A 20,619-nucleotide genomic window follows, 5' to 3' on the forward strand; every position below is an offset into this window, starting at 1 on the left:
AGACATGATACGTCAATTGGAGTGGCAATCACTAAAACAAAGGCGTTTTTCGTTGCGATAGGATCTTCTCATGAAATTTCAATCACCAGTTTTCTCCTCCGATTGCGAAAGCATTCTGTTGGCACCCACCTACATAGGGAGAAATGATCATCGCGATTAAATACTAGAAATCAGCTCTCTCACAGAAAAATTTATGAGCTCGTTTTTCTCGCGTGCCGTTCGAGAGTGGAACGGTAGAGAGACAGCTTGAAGGTGGCTCATTGAACCCTCTACCAGGCACTTTATTGTGAATAGCAGAGTAATCACGTAGCTGTAGATGTAGGATTATTTACGGCTAGCTCTGCTTCTACGCCCTCAGTCGCCATATTCTTCTGTCTTGAATTTCCTTAACTTTCATATTCCTTATTCCCACTGCCTCCTCGGTGAGTTGGTATCCTTCGCAGTACTCTACTTGATATCGTCCCTTGATACATCCTATTCACATGGCAAAACTACTAATGTAGGATGTCGTCACAGAGATTCTTATCTGTTTTCATCCTTTGTCGGATTACGTCATTTCTTGTTTTAGCCACCCTAGCACAGCTTGAGCTTCGTCTTAAGTACTCAATTTCGGTGGCGAGCAGTTTATTCTTATGTTATGTATTTTTATTTATGGCCGTACGCATTTCTAGCTTTCATTCATGTTCAGTTTGGCATTAAACATGTTTAATCTTCTATTACATCGTCGCCCAAGCCATCTATTGCAATTTGGATGCTGCAGCTACTCTTTGGCCAATACACTTTGTGAGATATGTTTAATTTTCTATTCTGCTAGTTGTTGCCCCAGTGTTTGGCATTTATAATAGTGGCGCCAGAACTTTTTCTCTGGGTTTTGCAGTTTTGCACGAGAACAGTGCAGTATCGGGCTTACAGGTTCGAAACCTACTGCTGAAGTCAGTTTAGTGAATACATTACATATTTTTGAGTTTTTGCAACACTAAAAAATTGAAATTACTTAGTATGACTGTAGTGAGTATCGACAGGTTATACCTATCGAATATTACAGGAAATATAGGAAATTTCTACGATAATATTGGAAGCTGAAGAACTTACATATATGAAATTTCATACAGAAGAATTAACATTACAGGTTTTACTTATATAGTTAACAAATCAGACATACTGGAGTGACATTTATAATGAATAAAAGTACAACAGTTGACTTACATGATCCAGAGCTACTATGTGTGTTGGATAGGCTCAAATCTGATGTGATAATGAAAATATATGGTCTTACATTTATTAATAATATTACTTTAGATGACTGTACTTGGTGTATGGTTATATGACATTTTTGAATAGCTCTGTTAGCTCATGTAGGATGTCATTAGCGCATGCAGATTTTTGGAATAAATTTCAATTTCTTCAAGCATCTTGAGTATTTTTACTCTAATTGGCCAGGTAAAGTGGACTGTATTGTGTGTCTATGCTCAATTTCAACTATATATAAGACAAATGTGGTTTTGTTTAAGTTTTTCAAACGAAGAGCATCCATGTGTTCACGAAAACGCATTTTGAAATTTCTTCCAGCTTGGGCAATGTATAGCGTTGAACATGAATTGCAATTAAGATTGTATATTTCTGATCGGTTGTATGGTCTGCTATTATTTTTAATGTTACTGATAGCTTTATCCTTTTTCGTTGTATAAAAGCTGATATTTCTTCCTTGGAAAATATTTACTGCTTAATATGACAATTTTCCTAAAAATGATATCTTTACGTATTTGGTGTTAGCTGTGATGAGATGGTGTTTAGCGTTGGTTTGTCTTTATTGTTCGTCGTTTGAAAATTTATTTTAATATTTACCTAATCCATTAAATTTAGACTGTAGCCATTATTGGAAGAATTTGCTTTAATGATAACGGTTTCTAAGGGGATTTTGTGCATTCTGTTGAGCATTTCCCAGTCAAAAATTAATGCAAACTTATACAGCTGCGCATGATGTGGCGAAAGAACTGTAACACTGAAACAAAGTAGAAGATTGGACCGACCTCAATCAATCGTATCTATATTATCCATTTCACGGATACGATGTAGTGGTTGTTATACTTTATCAGTGGTATTTGGTAGGATTCAACCACTTTAATTTTGTTTTTATAGTCGGAGGATTTCACTAACGATTTATAATGGATGAAAAACAACACAGTAAAACACTTCAACTGTATGGAACTGAACAAAGCGTTTCGAAAAACGATGCTCATGAGATCGTGTCCGCAGCTCGTAGTCTACGGGCTAGCGTTGATGCCTCTGGATCACGGGGTCCCGGGTTCGATTACCGGCCGGTTCGGGATTTTCTCTGCCCCGGGACTGGGTGTCTGTGTTGTCTTCATCATTTCCTCCTCATCATCATTTGTGAGGGTGTCTAGATTGAACTGTGAAAAGAAAATGGGCTGTGTAGAAATTGGGACTTTGTATGGGCGCTGATGATCGAGAAGTTGAGCGCCCCACAAACCAGACACCACCATCATGAGATCGTCGACACTCAGCTCTTATGATTCAAACACTAAACTAATAGCGTATTTGCTGAGTACGTAAAACAAAATGACACAAAACACGTTTGACTATTGGTCATTAAACCAGTATCTGCTTGCGTCATACACACTCAATGCAAAACTGTCCTCGCCTGGTGCTACCTACGTACATATGCAGGACAAGTCAATAACGGCTGTAGCGCAAATGTCGGATATATGGGATTCGATGTTTTATCGCAACATGAATAAACAACGTGACCTACAGCTCTCCAGGCGGTTGTCGGTCGTTCACGTAGCTTTATTAATATCGCTCATCGATGGCAGAAGACGCCTCCTTACTTATTTACCATTCGCTCCTCTTGCGTTACGCGCGTGAGTGTGTTACGAAGCTTTTATAGGGCTCGATGTAAACGAGCAAGTAAAAGCCGCGCATGATAGCTGCGTTAGATATAGTTTCAGTGCACACACGGCGACGTCATGGTGATAATGGCGTAGTTCCGCTGGATTGGAAGGTAACTACACTACTGGCCATTAAAGTTGCTACACCAAGAAGAAATGCAGATGGTAAACGTGTATTCATTGATCAAATATATTATACTAGAACTGACATGTGATTACATTTTCACGGAATTTGGGTGCTTAGATCCTGAGAAAACAGTATCCAGAACAATCACCTCTGGCAGTAATAACGGTCTTGATACGCCTAGGCATTGAGTCAAACGGAGCTTGGACGGCGTGTACAGGTACAGCTTCCTATGCAACTTCAACACGATCCCACAGTTCATCAAGAGTGGTGACTGCCGTATTGTGACGAGCCAGCTGCTCGGCCACCATTGACCAGACGTTTCCAATTGGTGAGAGATCTGGAGAATGTGCTGGCCAGGGAAGCAGTCGAACATTTTTCTGTATCCAGAAAGGGGAGTACAGGACCTGCAACATGCGGTCGTGCATTATCCTGGTGAAATGTAGGGTTTCGCAGGGATCGAATGAAGGGGGGTCGTAACACATGTGTAATGTAACGTCCACTGTTCAAAATGCCGTCAATGTGAACAAGAGGTGACCGAGACATATAGCCGATGGCACCCCATACCATCACGCCGGGTGATACGCCAGTATGGCGACGACGAATACACGCTTCCAATGAGCGTTCACTGCGATTTCGCCAAACACGGATGCGGCCGTCATTATGCTGTAAACAGAACCTGAATTCATCCGAAAAAATGACGTTTTGCCATTCGTGCACTCAGATTCATCGTTGAGTACACCATCGCAGGCACTCCTGTCTGTGAAGCAGCGTCAAGGGTAACCGCAGCCATGGTTTCCGCGCTGATAGTCCATGCTGCTGTAAACGTCGTCGAACTGTTCGTGGAGATGATTGTTGTCTTGCGAACGTCCCCATCTTTTGAATCAGGGATCGAGACGTGGCTGCTTGATCCTTTACATCCATGCGGATAAGATGCCTGTCATCTCGACTGCTAGTGATACGAGGCCATTATGATCCAGCACGGCGTTCCGTATTACCCTCCTGAAACTACCGATTCTATATTCTGCTAACAGTCATTGGATCTCGACCAACGCGAGCAGCAATGTCGCGATACGATAAACCGCAATCGCGATAGGCTACTATCCGACCTTTATCAAAGTCGGAAACGTGGTGGTACGCATTTCTCCTCCTTACACGAGGCATCACAACAACGTTTCACCAGGCAACGCCGGTCAACTGCTGTTTGTGTATGAGAAATAGGTTAGAAACTTTCCTCATGTCAGCACGTTGTAGGTGTGGCCACCGGCGCCAACCTTGTGTGAATGCTCTGAAAAGCTGATCATTTGCAAATCACAGCATCTTCTTCCTGTCGGTTAAATTTCGGATCTGTAGCACGTCATCATCGTGGTGTAGCAATTTTAATGGCCGGTAGTGTAGTATGACGAAGGCAGGATGCCTTGTTTGCTTATTTCGTTTCCGAATACATAAGGAAAAGCAACACAAGGGTTTCAGAAGTTCACAGCATCAGAAAGGAGGGTTCGTGATACTGTTTACAGATTTAAAAGTAGACAGAAGTGTCGTTTTCCAGTAAAGCTCTCAAAGACCTTCTCGCACATGGGAAACCATGCGGCTCTCTCCTTAATCTTATCAAGGTACTCATTGCGAGATTATTCTCATATTTCAGGGTATTTCGTCACTTCTCCAGTAAACAATTCCACATCGAATCCACTTACATCCACGACAGACTGAAGGCGACTTTTGCTAGGATTGCGAATACGTGTGCACCGCCTAATGCTATATCTACATCTAAATGAACATAGATACTCCGCAAGCCACCGTACGGTATGTGGCGGAGAGTACCCTGTACCACTGCTTGTCATTTCCCCTCCTTTTCCACTTGCAAATAGAACGAGGGAAAGACGACTATCTGTACGCCTCCGTATGAGCCCTAATTTCTCATATTTGATCTTCGTGGTCTTTACACGTGATGTATGTTCGCCGCAGTAGAATTGATCGGCAGTCAGTTTCAGATGTCTGTTCTCTAAATTTTCTGAATAGTGTTTCTCGAAAAGAACGTCGCCTTCCCTCGAAAGATTCCCATTTGAGTTCCCGAAGCAACTCGTAACATTTGTATTTCGAACCTATCAGTAACAAATCAGGCATCCGTCCTGTGAATTGCTTCGATATGTTCCTTAAAAAAAAACTGTATGTGAAATCTTATGGGACTTAACTGCTAAGGTCATCAGTCCCTAAGCTTACACACAACTTAACCTAAATTACCCTACGGACAAACACACCCTCCATGCCCGAGGGAGGACTCGAACCTCCGCCGGGACCAGCCACACAGTCCATGACTGCAGCGCCTGAGACCGCTCGGCTAATCCCGCGCGGCTTGTCTTCCTTCAGTCCGACCTGGTATGGATCCCAAACACTCGAGCAGTACTCAATAATAGGCCGCACCAGCATCCTATATGCGGTCTCCTTTACAGGTGAACTACTCTTTCCTAAAACTCTCCCAATAGACCAAAGCAGACCATTTTCCTTCCCTACCACAGTTCTCACGTGCTCGTTACACCTCATATCGCTTTTCAGAGTTACGCCCAGGTATTTAATCGACTTGACTGTGTCAAGCTGGACGCTAGTAATACTGTATCTGAACATTACAGGTTTGTTCTTCCTATTCATCCACATTAACATACATTTTTCCATATTTAGGGCTAGCTGCCATTCATCACACCAACTAGACATTTTGTTTCAGTCGTCTTGTTCCTCTTACAGTCACTCAACTTCGACACCTTACCGTACACCACGGCACCATCAGCAAAGCAACCGCAGACTGCTGACCACCCTGTCCACCAAATCATTTATGTACACAGAGAACGACAGCTCTCCTACCACACTTGCCTGGGGCACTCCCGATGAAACCCTAGCCTCCGATGAATACTCGCTTTCGAGGACAACATACGGGATTCTATTATTCTAGAAGTCTTCGAGCCACGCAGGTATCTGTGAACTTATTCCATATGCTCGTATATGGGTTAATAGCCTGCAATGGGGCGCCGTGTCAAATGCTTTCTGGAAATCTAGAAATATGGAATCTGTCTGTTGCCCTTCATCCATAGTTTTCAGTTCGTCATGTGAGGCCCACCAAGTTAGCCGAGCGGTGTAACGCACGGCTTTCCGGAGTGGGAAGGAGCGCCTGGTTCTCGGCACAAATCCACCCGGCGGATTTGTATCGAAGTCCGGTGAGCCGGCCAGTTTGTGGATGGCTTTTAGGCGGTTTTCCATCTGCCTCGGCGAATGCGGGCTGATTTCCCTTATTCTGCCTCAGCTACACTATGTCGGCGATTGCAGCGCAGACAAGTTCTCCACGTGCGCGTACACCACCATTACTCTACCACGCGAACATAGGGGTTACACTCGTCCGGTGTGTGACGTTCCGTGGGGGGATCCACCGGGTTCCGAACCGCACAGTAACTCTGGGTTCGGTGTGGGGCGGCGGAAGGGTGAAGTAGTGGACTACAGTAGTCGTCGTGGGGTTGTGGACCATTGCGGCTGCGGCGGGGACGGAGCCGCTCCGTCTTTTCTAGGGCCCCGGTTAACATACAATACAATACCATGTGAGAAAAAGGACAAGCTGAGTTTCGCAAGAGCGATGCTTTCTGAAACCATGCTGATTGGGCAGCAGAATCATTCGGCAGTCAGCTTCAAATGCCGGTTGTCTAAATTTTCTCAATAGTTTCCCGAAAAGAACGCCGCCTTCCCTCCAGGGATTCCCATTTGAGTTCCCGAAGCACCTCTGTAACATTTACGTTTATTTCGAAGCTTCCGGTAACAAATCAAGCACTGCTGTTTCGCAGTGCTTTCATAGCTTCTCCGTCATAGTGTAAGTAGCTATATTACTTCACATGTATTGATACAAAGCGCGAAGAAATGATACTGACAGCTCGTGATGATAAATCGCTCGTAGGTATCAAATGGTTCAATGGCTGTCAGCACTATGGGACTTAACATCTGAGGTCATCAGTCCCCTAGAACTTAGAACTACTTAAACCTAACCAACCTGAGGACATCACACACATTCATGCCCGAGGCAGGATTTGAACCTGCGACCGTAGCAGTATCGCGGTTCCGGACTGAAGCGCCTAGAACCGCACGGCCACCGCTGCCGGCCGTAGGTATCGAATCCGAGATGTGCGCGCGAATATTACCAAAGGCAGAAGTAGAAAATTTTTCTATGAATCATCATTAGAGGACAAATGTTATTTTCGTTCATATTCGAATAATGACGCGATGGCTGTGATCGGTCGTGACATCTCAGCATCTCAGGGTTAGAAAATGATTCATGTTCCTTGCGTTCGCATTCCACGTCATGAAATGGTCAAATTACGTCAGTTGGTGAGTATGCAACATATAAGTTCGGATTTGCTCTTTTGTTTTAAGACATTTGTATTGGTGAAAAATCTTCTCCTGTTCAGTGGCTGTCTGACTTTCAAATAATATTTTCCGTCGAACAGTAGAAGTTTCGTTTCGTGTCACAGTGAAACTGGATTGGTATTACAAGGGGAAACCACCATATGTCACTCTTTAACACAGTCTAAACTTAGTTTGCTAAAAGAAAGGTGAAAATAAAGGAATACCTATTTTGTCTTATGTGCCAACAAATGGCAGTCAGAGTTTTGATTACGAGCGGCTTTGGATGAGAATTCCATTGACTAGAGTAGAACTGCCTTCAGCACTGAGTCCCTCGTCGAACTGAGCCTCTGTGATCAGCGAGGATGTGTCTGGAGGCGGCCCGGACAGTGGTGAGATACTACTCTGTATGTCACCCGCCAGAGGGACCGAAAAGCCTGGTCTGGGGGAACATTTCATTTCATAGCATAACCCCTATGGTTGTCGTCTGCAATACTCTTACAGCACAGATGTACGTCTACTAATTCTACGACCCTTTTGTTGTTCTGCAAGGCAAGCCGTCGTGGGCTTACATTTCAGGAAGACAATGCGAGAGCGCACGCGGCAAGGATTTCTGCTGATTCGTGCTTGCCAAACGCTGTCTTGGCCGGCTAGGTTGCCAGATCTTTCCCCAGTTCGTATAGAGCATTATGGGCAGAACCCTCCATCAAACTCTGGATTTTGACAATCTAACGCCGTCGGTCGGACAGAATTTGCCTCGATATCCCTCAGGACACCCAACACCTCTTTCAATGCTAAGCCGAATGGCTCCTTGCATAAGGGTCAGAAGTGAACCAAGGCATTATTGACTTGCTCAATTTGTGCAGCTCTTTCTCTTGAATAAATCATTCAATTTTTCTGGAAATGTAATCATTTGTTTGTCTGTACACGTACGTCTCATGTACCGATATCCGTCCCATTCGAATGGTTCCTTCGTCGTGCGTCCTTTTTTTGTCTTAGGGTGTATAATAGTATGTTCCTCGAGTGTATGACAGTATGTTCCTTGTAAAAATTACTAACTCCCATTTTCGTAATAATGTTTAGTTCTGCCTGATTATCCTGCTTCATCAGTGCCACATCGATCGCCCGAGTACTAAGCTATGAATTGCTGTCTCTTTGTAAGATTGTTACAGAAATTAGATCAGTCGTTGTTCGTTTCCTATGAACTCCAAGCGCTTATTACCTCGCCTTGAAACTGAAGTCTTACTGTTTTATGAAAGATACGACCTTATTTCCTGCTTGACGAAGTTTACCTGTTGCCACACATATGAGGTTCCTTACAGTTTTCTTTTTTCTTGCGATGTGTATTACGTAAAATTTTAAAATGCATCACAACGAATCAATTAATTAATGAACCGATATTCAAAAGGAACGAATAATAAAAGGACGAATCCACAATTAATTTAAAAATTAAATGAATAGAAATATAGGAGTGATTATGCATGTCATATATGATATGCCAGTGCTCACCCACAACTGGAAAAATGAGTTGATTAGACAGTCAATTTACAACCCAAAATGTGCCACTGTTTGAAAAACCATGTTGGCGTTGTAGAGTGGGGAGAAACTTTTCCTACCTTGTAGGCTCCCAGATCCTGCACCACGCACGCCATTATGCCCTCTCGCCCCACTGGCACCGTCGCATTCGTGATGGCCTCCGCGAACTTCGGCCCATCTGCGAAGGAAGAACAGATTACTTAATACACTCACAATAAAACTTCGAACTAATGAAAACGTTATTCTGAACAATATTCGCTGACGTCTCTGTCTATATAAAGACGGATGTTCATATGGGTGAGTTCGAGCGCGCGCGCGCGCTCATGTGTGTGTGTGTGTGTGTGTGTGTGTGTGTGTGTGTGTGTGTGTTTATGTTTAAATGTAAGTGGCCATGTAGGGAACTCGTGGATCAGTTTTAGCCAAACTGCAGAAATTTTTACGAAGTCTCAGACGGTGTTCGGGAAAGATAGATTAGGCAGAATCGGTGGTGGAGTGTTTGTGTCTGTCAGTAGTGGTTTATATTGTAGTGAAGTCGAAGTAGATACTGCGTGCGAATTGGTATGGGTGGAGGTTATACTTAATAGCCGAACTAAGTTAATAATTGGCTCCTTCTACCGACCCCCAGACTCCGATGATATAGTTGCTGAACAGTTCAGAGAAAATTTGAGTCTCGTAACAAATAAATACCCCACTCATACGGTTGTAGTTGGTGGGGACTTCAACCTTCCCTCGATATGTTGGCAAAAATACTTGTTTCTAGGCAGAAAACATCTTCCGAGATTGTCCTAAATACTTTCTCCGAAAATTATTTCGAGTAGTTAGTCCACGAACCCACGCGAATTGTAAATGGTTGCGAAAACACACTTGACCTCTTAGCCACAAACAATCCAGAGCTAATAGAGAGCATCACGACTGATACAGGAAATAGTGATCACAATGTTGTTGTAGCTAGGCTCAATACCGTTTCCAAATCCACCAGAAACAAACGCAAAATAATTTTATTTAAAAAAGCGGATAAAGTGTCACTATAAGCCTTCCTAAGAGACAATCTCCATTCCTTCCGAACTGACTATGCAAATGTAGACGATATGTGGCTCAAATTCAAAGATATAGTAGCAACGGAAATTGAGAGATTCATACCTCATAAACTGGTGAGAGATGGAACTGATCCCCCATGGTACACAAAACAGGTCCGAACGCTGTTGCAGAGGCAACGGAAAAAGCAAGCGAAGTTCAGAAGAACGCGAAATCCCGTAGATTGGCTAAAATTTACAGACCCGCGAAATTTGGCACGGACTTCAATGCGAGATGCCTTTAATAGGTTCCACAACGAAACATTGTCTCGAAATTTAGTAGAAAATCCGAAAAAATTCTGGTCGTATGTTAAGTACACAAGCGGCAAGACGCAGTCAATACCTTCGCTGCGCAGTGCCGATGGTACCGTTACCGACGACTGTGCCGCTAAAGCGGAGTTATTGAACGCAGTTTTCAGAAATTCCTTCACCAGGGAAGACGAATGGAATATTCCAGAACTTGAAACACGAACAGCTGCTAGCATGAGTTTCTTAGAAGTAGATACCTTAGGGGTTGCGAAGCGACTCAAATCGCTTGATACGGGCAAGTCTTCAGGTCCAGATTGCATACCGATTAGGTTCCTTTCAGATTACGCTGATACAATAGCTCCCTACTTAGCAATCATATACAACCGCTCACTCAGCGATAGATATGTACCTACAGATTGGAAAATTGCGCAGGTCGCACCAGTGTTTAAGAAGGGTAGTAGGAGTAATCCATCGAACTACAGACGTCGGTTTGCAGTAGGTTTTTGGAGCATATACCGCATTCAAACATTATGAATCACCTCGAAGGGAACGATATGTTGATACGTAATCAGCATGGTTTCAGAAACACATCGTTCTTGTGCAACGCAGCTAGCTCTTTATTCGCACGAAGGAATGGCCGCTATCGACAGGGGATCTCAAGTTGATTCCGTATTTCTAGCTTTCCGGAAAGCTTTTGACACCGTTCCTCACAAGTGACTTCTAATCAAGCTGCGGGCCTATGGGGTATCGTCTCAGTTGTGCGACTGGATTCGTGATTTCCTGTCAGGAAGGTCGCAGTTCGTAGTAATAGACGGCAAATCATCGAGTAAAACTGAAGTAATATCAGGTGTTCCCCAGGGAAGCGTCCTGGGACCTCTGCTGTTCCTGATCTATATAAATGACCTGGGTGACAATCTGAGCAGTTCTCTTAGGTTGTTCGCAGATGATGCTATAATTTACCGTCTAGTAAGGCCATCCGAAGACCAGTATCAGTTGCAAAGCGATTTAGAAAAGATTGCTGTATGGTGTGGCAGGTGGCAGTTGACGCTAAATAACGAAAAGTGTGAGGTGATCCACATGAGTTCCAAAAGAAATCCGTTGGAATTGGATTACTCGATAAATAGTACAATTCTCAAGGCTGTCAATTCAACTAAGTACCTGGGTGTTAAAATTACGAACAACATCAGTTGGAAAGACCACATAGGTAATATTGTGGGGAAGGCGAGCCAAAGGTTGCCTTTTATTGGCAGGACACTTAGAAGATGGAACAAGTCCACTAAAGAGACAGCTTACACTACACTCGTTCGTCCTCTGTTAGAATATTGCTGCGCGGTGTGGGATCCTTACCAGGTGGGATTGACGGAGGACGTAGAAATGGTGCAAAAAAGGGCAGCTCGTTTTATATTATCACGTAATAGGGGAGTGTGGCAGATATGATACGCGAGTGGGGATGAAAGTCATTAAAACAAAGACTTTTTCGTCGCGGCAAGATCTATTTACGAAATTTCAGTCCCCAACTTTCTCTTCCGAATGCGAAAATATTTTGTTGAGCCCAACCTACATAGGTAGGAATGATCATCAAAATAAAATAAGAGAAATCAGAGCTCGAGCAGAAAGGTTTAGGTGTTCGTTTTTCCCGCGCGCTGTTCGGGAGTGGAATGGTAGAGCCAAGCACTTAAATGTGAATTGCAGAGTAGTCATGTAGATGTAGATGTAGATTAATACTATGTGGGCAAGATACCCGAGCACCTCTCACTATTACTTTAGAGCACCTTGTTGTTATTCTTCTGTCATGTTTGATCCCCTGGATTTTTGTCGCCGTGTATTGAACCTTCAGCTGCTACCGACGTATATACATGTGCACAATCCGCGTGACTCCAGTGAAAAAGACTTATATGTGCTACAGAAACTAAGCGAGCCAATGCAACTGTCGTGGTCATACGGTGTCGCTTGTTGCGTTGCAAGCGGTTTGCAGTGACAAAAGCCTTCAGTTGTTCAAGCGTATTCCATCCAAAATAAGTCGTTTTGGCATAAACACTTTCGTCTTATGCGATTGCAAGACTAGGTTTGATATTAGACATTTTAATTTCTACTGGTTGCGAAGTGTGACATAAGTGTCACTGAAATCTAACTGGTGAAGACAAGCAATATTGTGACAACAATTACGGAGTCTTATTTCGGAAGATAGTGTACGTCATATGTTGACAGTTGGTATAAAAAGTCCATACCTCTCCGCCTACTTGCTAAGATAGTACCAAATGCACTAACAAGTCTATGCGAGCAGTGGTCACATGAGAAATGTTATTTGTGGTACGTGTTTGTGAAACTTAGCTATACGCACGTCGTATAAAAGGTCGCTGAATTTCAGTCGCTGAATTTCATCTCAGTCTCATTCCTGAGTTTTCAGACGAATACCAAAGAAATTCAGACAGGAGAAATTCATTGCGGAATTAAAACAAAAATATTTTCTAAGTCCTTTTCGATCTTATATAAAATATAACCGACCTGTAAGAAGGTGCATTGTATGCAGGAACACTGTGTGTTTTACTTGCTTCGAAAAAAAAATTATGACATCAAAAAAATATTACAGAAAAGTAAAAATTAAGGAATATTTGGTGGGTACTACATCTTAATAACTGGTTGGTGAGACTGCAGAGTGAATCACCTAAAAACTGCAACCTTCTTATTATGTGAATGGTCCAAGAAATCGAAACGAGATGTTCAGCAAACGATAGCAGACAGAAGGGCACGTAGTCTGTATGTGTAATAAACATATCTTTTCTGTCAACCGAGGTGGCGCTTCAGTCTGGAACCGCGCGACCGCTACGGTCGCAGGTTCGAATCCTGCCTCGGGCATGGATGTGTATGATGTCCTTAGGTTAGTTAGGTTTAAGTAGTTCTAAGTTCTAGGGGACTGATGACCTCAGATGTTAAGTCCCATAGTGCTCAGAGCCATTTGAACCATTTGATGATTATAATTAAACTTTCAAACAGCTATAGAAATAACACCACTGGTCAGGATGACGTCTAATTGCAAAGGAATATTATCGGAGAACTGGCACAACGTATGGCAGAAGAAAAATAAATAGTTACAAATTGTAGCAGTATATGACGTTGTAAGCATCATAATTTAATGGTGAATTTACAGTGAAATCCAGATATTTAGCTGCTCACAGGCGTTGATAAATATCAATGGCGACAGTTGAAAATGTGTGCGCCGACAGGGACTCGAATCCGGGATCTCCTGCTTACAAGACAGACGCTCTACCAGTCTGAGCCACCGAGGACACAGATGATGGAGCGGCTGCAGGGACTTATCTCTGGCACGCTCGCCGTGGTGCCTAAATTCCCAACTTACTGTCCACACACTACATTTGTAGTGCCCCTGCCCACTATACTCATTACTCGAGGCAGTCAGTCTGCCGATTCCCGTAAGAGTTCGGGCAATGTGAGTCTGTCCGCACTGAGGAAGATCATTGGCCGGTAAGCCTTTTCTATATTAAGATGGTATCTGTTCATTCGGACAGTTCGGAAAGAACAGATAACATCTTCGTATATCATTATTTAATATTGGTCGACTGCAAATGAAAAATTGATCATACGACAATGCCTAAGGTGTACGTTTGACGTTAAACAAGCTTTACTACTCAGCGTGCATGCGTGTACAGATGTGATACTGTTAGTTACGTAAGTCCATCCACCACGGCAAGAACATATCACATCGGATGGGAAAAAAATCGAGTTTTTAATTGTCCTGAGACAAAAAAACCTCATAAAAAGCATCAAAAACATCAGTTTTTATTTGTCCTGAGGACAAAAACCGCATAAAAAGCATCATTCAAAATCGAATCGGTTTAATAATTTCCGTGTGACTGGCGCAAAACATGTTCAATATGCTGTCCACCGTTTTCTGCAACAAGTTGAAATCGAGAAACAGCAGGTTCCACAACTGATCGAAGTGTTTCCAAGGTCACGTTCAGAATGTGTTACACAATGCGTGCCCTCGATGCAGCTAAGTTTGCAATCGGAACACTGAACGCCTTTCAGATAGCCCCACAGCCAGAAGTCACACGGATGAAGGTCAGGTGATCGGGACAGCCAGGTTGTATGGAAATGGCGGCTGATAAATCTATCATTTCCGAAAAGGCACTTCAGCAGCTGCTTAATTGGATTTTCAATGTGCGGAGGTAGACCATCTTGCATAAAAATGATCCTATCAACATATGCACGTTGTTGGAGAGGTTGGGTAAAAGGTTGCGTAAAAGACACTCATAACGCTTACCATTGACGGTATAGGTAACAGAACCGTAAGCACCCGTCTCTTCGAGAAAATATGACCCCATGATAAATGATTCCGTAAATACGAACCGCATAGTGACCTTACCAGAACGAAGAGGTACTGGTTAATTTGCGTGTGGATTTTCCCTTGCCCATATGCGACAATTCTGTGTATTGACATTCCTGTCAGATGGATGTGGGCTTTGTCTGTCCACAAAATCTTCCACGGCCAATCATTGTACACTTCCATGCGAGGAAGAAATTCTAAAGCAAAGGTCTCTCTTGCTGGCAGGTCAGCAGGAAGCAACTAGTGCACATAGGTAATCCTGAGTGGAAAGCAAAGAAGGAAGTTTCGTAGGATTTCACGCACCATACTCACGGGTATGATTAATTTTCGGGTGATTCTCCATGCACTACACGTTTGCACACCACTACTCGTCTCCTCCTGCATTGCTGAGACCACTGTTTCTATTGAAGTCGAATCAATTCGTTTCATCCCTCTACCAAGTTGCACACCAAAAGAATCCGTCTTTTCGAATTTCCGAATCATTTTCTCCAGACCCACGGCAGTTATCGGACCAACGCCTTTTTTCAAACCCTTCAGTGTCCGGAACTTCTGCAGAGTCACTTGGACACAGTCATGATTCTTGTAATACAGTTTTACAAGCAGAGCGCGATCCTGCATTGAGACAGTCATGGCGAACGTCGCAGACACGAAAGGAGGAAAAGCCGTGTACCCGGCATGTTTATACCAACTTAAAAAAAAATGGCTCAAATGGCTCTGAGCACTATGGGACTTAACATCTGTGGTCATCAGTCCCCTAGAACTTAGAACTACTTAAACCTAACTAACCTAAAGACATCACACACATCCATGCCCGAGGCAGGATTCGAACCTGCGACCGAACCAACTTCAATGGGTCGTGCGCATGGCAGGCGTTTTCATTTACGTTTTCTAACACATACAACGCCATCTATTGATCAATTTTCACTCTATTTTATTTCTTCTGCCGTACGTTTTCCCCCTTCTCCGATAATATTCCGTTGCAATTTGAAATCATTCTGACCAGTGGTGTTATTTCTACAGTGGTTTCAAAAAAATGGTTCAAATGGCTCTGAGCACTATGGGACTCAACTGCTGTGGTCATCAGTCCCCTAGAACTTAGAACTAATTAAACCTAACTAACCTAAGGACATCACACACATCCATGCCCGAGGCAGGATTCGAACCTGCGACCGTAGCAGCAGCGCGGCTCCGGACTGGAGCGCCTAGAACCGCACGACCACCGCGGCCGGCTACAGTGGTTTCAAAGTTTAACTTTAATTACTCGTATAATCACCGTGTTTACCTTTAAAAGAAACATTACACTTGTTAATGGCATTCGAAAGCTCTCGAACAGACAAATACAGCGACACAATGCTCCATAATGTTAGCATTGGAACTTTTCTTAAACGTATCTGGGAAACCGGAATCTGCTATTGCAATGGAACCACGGGCAATTGGAACTCTTTCTTGCTAAGCTCTGTTGATGTATGAAGCAAGAGCATAGGCCTACTTTAGTAAGATGAAAGTATTTATACCTGGCCGTACTTCAAACGACATAGATACAGGGTCAGCTACTACCATTGTAAATTAAACTATGTGCTAACATCTATCAGATCAGAAGGAGCTTCAAATGTATGAACTTACTTATATGTAAGTAAAGTCTCCGACAGTATTTTGGGTTTCCCGTCAAGCAACAGACTCGATGTGGAGTCTGAGATAAGGCGGCTATTAAGTAATGACAGGTCGTTGCGGCTCCGACTAGGCCGTAAACAGTGGATAGAGAACCTGTATACAGATATAGTGTCCACAGGTGAAATGCAGTGACTGGCTGATCGGTTGCAACGCCATATTCCTTCTGCAGGTTTCCTTAGATTCTTATGTTCGCAGTGCTTTCCTTGTTGGACCATTGTTTTCAAGCAATCTCTGCCATGTATTTGAGTTATCTTCGGATTTTTTAAGCACTCTGCATGTATTCACACTTTGGTCAGAAGGCAGGTTGTAAATAATAGATTTTACGCCTTTGTCCGTAAAGTATGAGTTTTTATTTGACAAGGGGACCTGATGGAGTGGCCCTCTTCGATTTTACTGTATACCTATAGTATTTGGAAGTCAGTGACCACATATCAGCTTTCTAAAGCAGTGTGAAGCAATTCTGAAAAAGAAAAACTCGAAAAAATTACCTTAAAAATCACCCTATTTCCGAGGGTTGTTACACATAAAACTAATCGTATATCTTAGTTTAGATACCTGTAGTTGAGTGTGTATCGTAGAAATAAGAGGGCCCTCATTTGAGTTTCTAGTTCGAATCTCGTTACAAGCATTTATTTGTATTCTTATTTGAATTCTGTACTTAGAGTCAGATAGAAATGACAATGAAGTAAATATCAAATCTTTAATTTCTAGTGTAACCAGCATTTTTTACGTTTCGTTACTAGTCGTATGAAATAACTTGAAATGTGATACAGATTTTCGGAATGACTTATAACTGTATCGATAATACTGGAGGAAGTAGTATGTTCGTATTTCAACGGAAGCAGAAAAGAAAAATGAGTGGGAACTTGCAGCAAACAGAAGAGAGAGGAAATGTCGAGGTAAAAAATTAAACTACAGTTAACTAGAACAGTTTTCTGTAGATTCTATTCAACATTTTTAATCTCTTTTACTCAAGAAGTCTCTGTTAGATGACTCCTGTGAGGGATACCTGTGACGATAATTGTTTGCTTGTTTACTTCACTCACAGTGACTACCAATGTTTTAGGTGACAATTTTTGTTTCGTCCTGTAAACATCATTCGTTCCACCAAGTACAGGAATCTATTGATATTTGGATGCACTACATTTCTTTAAAATTATACGATTAACGGCTTTATGGAGCCTGTCCTTGCTCGTAATGTGAAGGTTCAGTCTCAATTTTGGTAGAATCCAGAACACCAGGTTTTGTTTCGATGCTGGCCTTACCACTGACTGTTACTGCGGATAAATTGTGAACACTTTTTTTCTCATTTGGTTGCTGTAGTACTATTTATCGTAAATAAGCTTCTACTCGAAGATATTTTTCTGAACAAATAGCCTTGACAGTACTTTATTGCCAAGGGAGATTTACTATCTAAATTATTACTTTGATATATTTATTGTGAGGTAGAGCCCATTTTACCTCATAATTGCCCTTGTACTTAGTTACTGCAGTATAACGCAATGTGAGATCTTAGAAAAGCTAGTTATTTGTAAACTTGTTCATGAAAGGCATTCAGCCTGAATCCGTGAATGATTCTGCGAAAACGTCGTATTACTAGTTTTTGTTACGCCTTCAACCATTTGTTGTCGGTCAGAGATGGATAATTGTTTTCCATTTTATGTTACTTGGCGTAGTGTTTATTTCATTTTCAGGTTCTTCCCTACGTATGGAAAACAAACCTGACGTCTACATTTGTAGTCTATGTTCTTGTCAGTGTTCACTCTGGTAAAGAAGCTTGCAAGCAGAAATATAGACGTGCCTACACAGTTTTTATATTAACAATTTTGCCGTGTGTTGCAGTATTTCGACTTATCCTTCGAGGCTGGTACCACTTCCTCGATTTTTCCGCTGCCGAATGTGAGATTTGGCGAGTGTCTCTCTAGTTGGGAGCAGGCCCTATTTATCGGGCCGCGATCTGTGCACTGTGTTTGAGTGAGGCGCTGCAACCTATAGCTTATGGATCTCCTGAGGGTGTGCCTGTGTTCCACGTATGTCAGACACACGACGGAGTTACATTGTGGCCCCGATGTGCGCATAATTGATCGTGGCAAGCAACACAGATTTCGGAACGGGTGATCTGATGGGCACAACAACCGCCATTATCTAGCAACTACTTACGTGCAGCGCGTCGATAGATTGTTTTAATAATTGATAGTATTGAAGTGGTGGCCCACAGTGGTTTATGTTTGCTGTATGTAGGCGTAAGGATATTGAATGAGTATAGGTTTTCAATGGACAGTAGGGTTGCTAGGTTTCGGATGTTACGGTTAGCGTTACTGTTGTACTGGTCGGCTGACCTGCAGTACTTCCTCTTACTAATAGAAGCTACGGTCACTTTCCATTTCTATTACTGAGCTGTTTTAAGTTAGTTTCTGTGGAATTTATTGAATATTGTATATGCCACTGGACTGAGGCTCGACTGCCAAGGTGTATGCATGAAAGTATTCAGAAGATAGACATCCAGCGAAAATTTGCTCTTCATTGTTTTAAATTGTGTTTATCTTCTTGCTGTTATTAGTTACTTTTAAAATATGGATAGCAAATTTTTTAACTCGTTTGGATACAGTTTAGTTCTGAAATTTCTTGCACCGCCTTATTGTCCTATGCTATATCATGAAGTGTGGTTCAAATGGCTCTGAGCACTACGGGACATAACTTCTGAGGTCATCAGTCCCCTAGAACTTAGAACTACTTAAACCTAACTAACCTAAGGACATCACACACATCCATGCCCGAAGCAGGATTCGAACCTGCGACCCACGCGGTTTCAGACTGTAGCGCCTAGAACCGCACGGCCAACCCGGCCGACATCATGAAGTAACTTAGGAGACAAGGTACGGGCAGAATTAAAGCTGTGAGGGTGGGTCGTGAGTCGTGCTTGGGTAGCTCTGTCGGTGGAGCATTTGCTCATGAAAGACAAAGGTCCCGAGTTCGAGTTTCGGTCCGGCACACAGTTTTAACGGTTCAAATGGCTCTGAGCAGTATGGGACTTAACATCGAAGGTCATCAGTCCCCTAGAAGTTAGAACTACTTAAACCTAACTAACCTAAGGACATCACACACATCCATGCCCGAGTCAGGATTTGAACCTGCGACCGTAATAGGCGCGCGGTTCCGGACTGAAGCGCCTAGAACCGCTCGGCCACAACGGCCAGCACAGTTTTTATCCACCAGGAAGTTTCAAGTAATATTTAGTCCAGGAATCCAATCAATTTAATGACTGAAGTTTATTGTTCAGAGAAAATCAAATTTGTAGTAGTGTGATGCTATTTACTTATACAGGCATAAGCAATAAATGGATACATGTCTTACTGTAAACGAGAACTCAATCAATAATTCCACCATTTCATCGTAAGGGCCTACTTCACGTAATTCTGTGGACACCATGTGCTGTAAGATTAAGTAGCGCTATGGAGTTGCGTTACTGGTTGAACAAGGATCAAATAGTTCATAAAACGTTTACTAAAGTATTTCCGCAATTTCATTTGCTGTTCTCGTGTCAGTGACAAAGGTACGACAGCGAACTTTGGACTCCGTCATCATTTGTCCCTGTGTTCCGGCGCAAAATGGGCGAAACGTGGCAGCCACATTGGCGTTGCCTACGCTCTCTCTCTCTCTCTCTCTCTCTCTCTCTCTCTGTGTGTGTGTGTGTGTGTGTGTGTGTGTGTGTGTGTGTGTGTGTACATTAAGTGACTACAATGGCTTTCGGCTGGCACGACCCTCATACTTAGACAATATAGTTAAATTTGTTACCACAACCTTTATTTGGCATTTATGTTTGTTGGCTTCACTAACTCACAACCGAATTATCACATTTCAACCCAAGGCACGGTTCTCACTGAGGACATGCGGTATGAGATACGACCCATTTGAATGAAGGTCGCGCAACATGTCGCCAGTCTGTGCGGTCCTCTCGCCTCCACTGCGGCGATACAAAATGTGATGATATACGCGATGCCATTCGCGACGGGATTTGCGATGCGACAAGCAGCAAGGCTGCACGCGTCACGTTTATGTTCCAGTGTCACTTGCAATCACGGAGCCGGCCGCAGTAGCCGAGCGGTTCTAGGCGCTACAGTCTGGAACCGCGTGACCACAACGTCGCAGGTTCGAATCCTGCCACGGCCATGAATGCGCGTGTTGTCCTTAGGTTCGTTAGGTTTAAGTAGTTGTAAGTTCTAGGGGACTGATGACCTCAGACGTTAAGTCCCATAGTGCTCAGAGCTACCTGAACCCATCTGCAATCGCGAGCTCTTCTGAAGACAACATTATTGTGGCTTACCATTATTTAATGCT

General features: G+C 43.0%; 1 protein-coding gene across 1 annotated transcript in view; it reads right to left on the reverse strand.

The window, feature by feature from the left end:
- Positions 1-20,619, reverse strand: part of LOC126187687 (lachesin-like) — a 542,701-nt gene that overhangs the window by 264,148 nt on the left and 257,934 nt on the right. Inside the window, exon 2 of the mRNA XM_049928927.1 lies at positions 9,024-9,121. Within this exon, the coding sequence (XP_049784884.1) occupies positions 9,024-9,121 (98 nt within the window). The remainder of the gene's footprint in view (positions 1-9,023; positions 9,122-20,619) is intronic.

This window comes from Schistocerca cancellata, chromosome 5 (genome assembly GCF_023864275.1).
Source record: "Schistocerca cancellata isolate TAMUIC-IGC-003103 chromosome 5, iqSchCanc2.1, whole genome shotgun sequence".
Taxonomy (NCBI): Eukaryota; Metazoa; Arthropoda; class Insecta; order Orthoptera; family Acrididae; genus Schistocerca; species Schistocerca cancellata.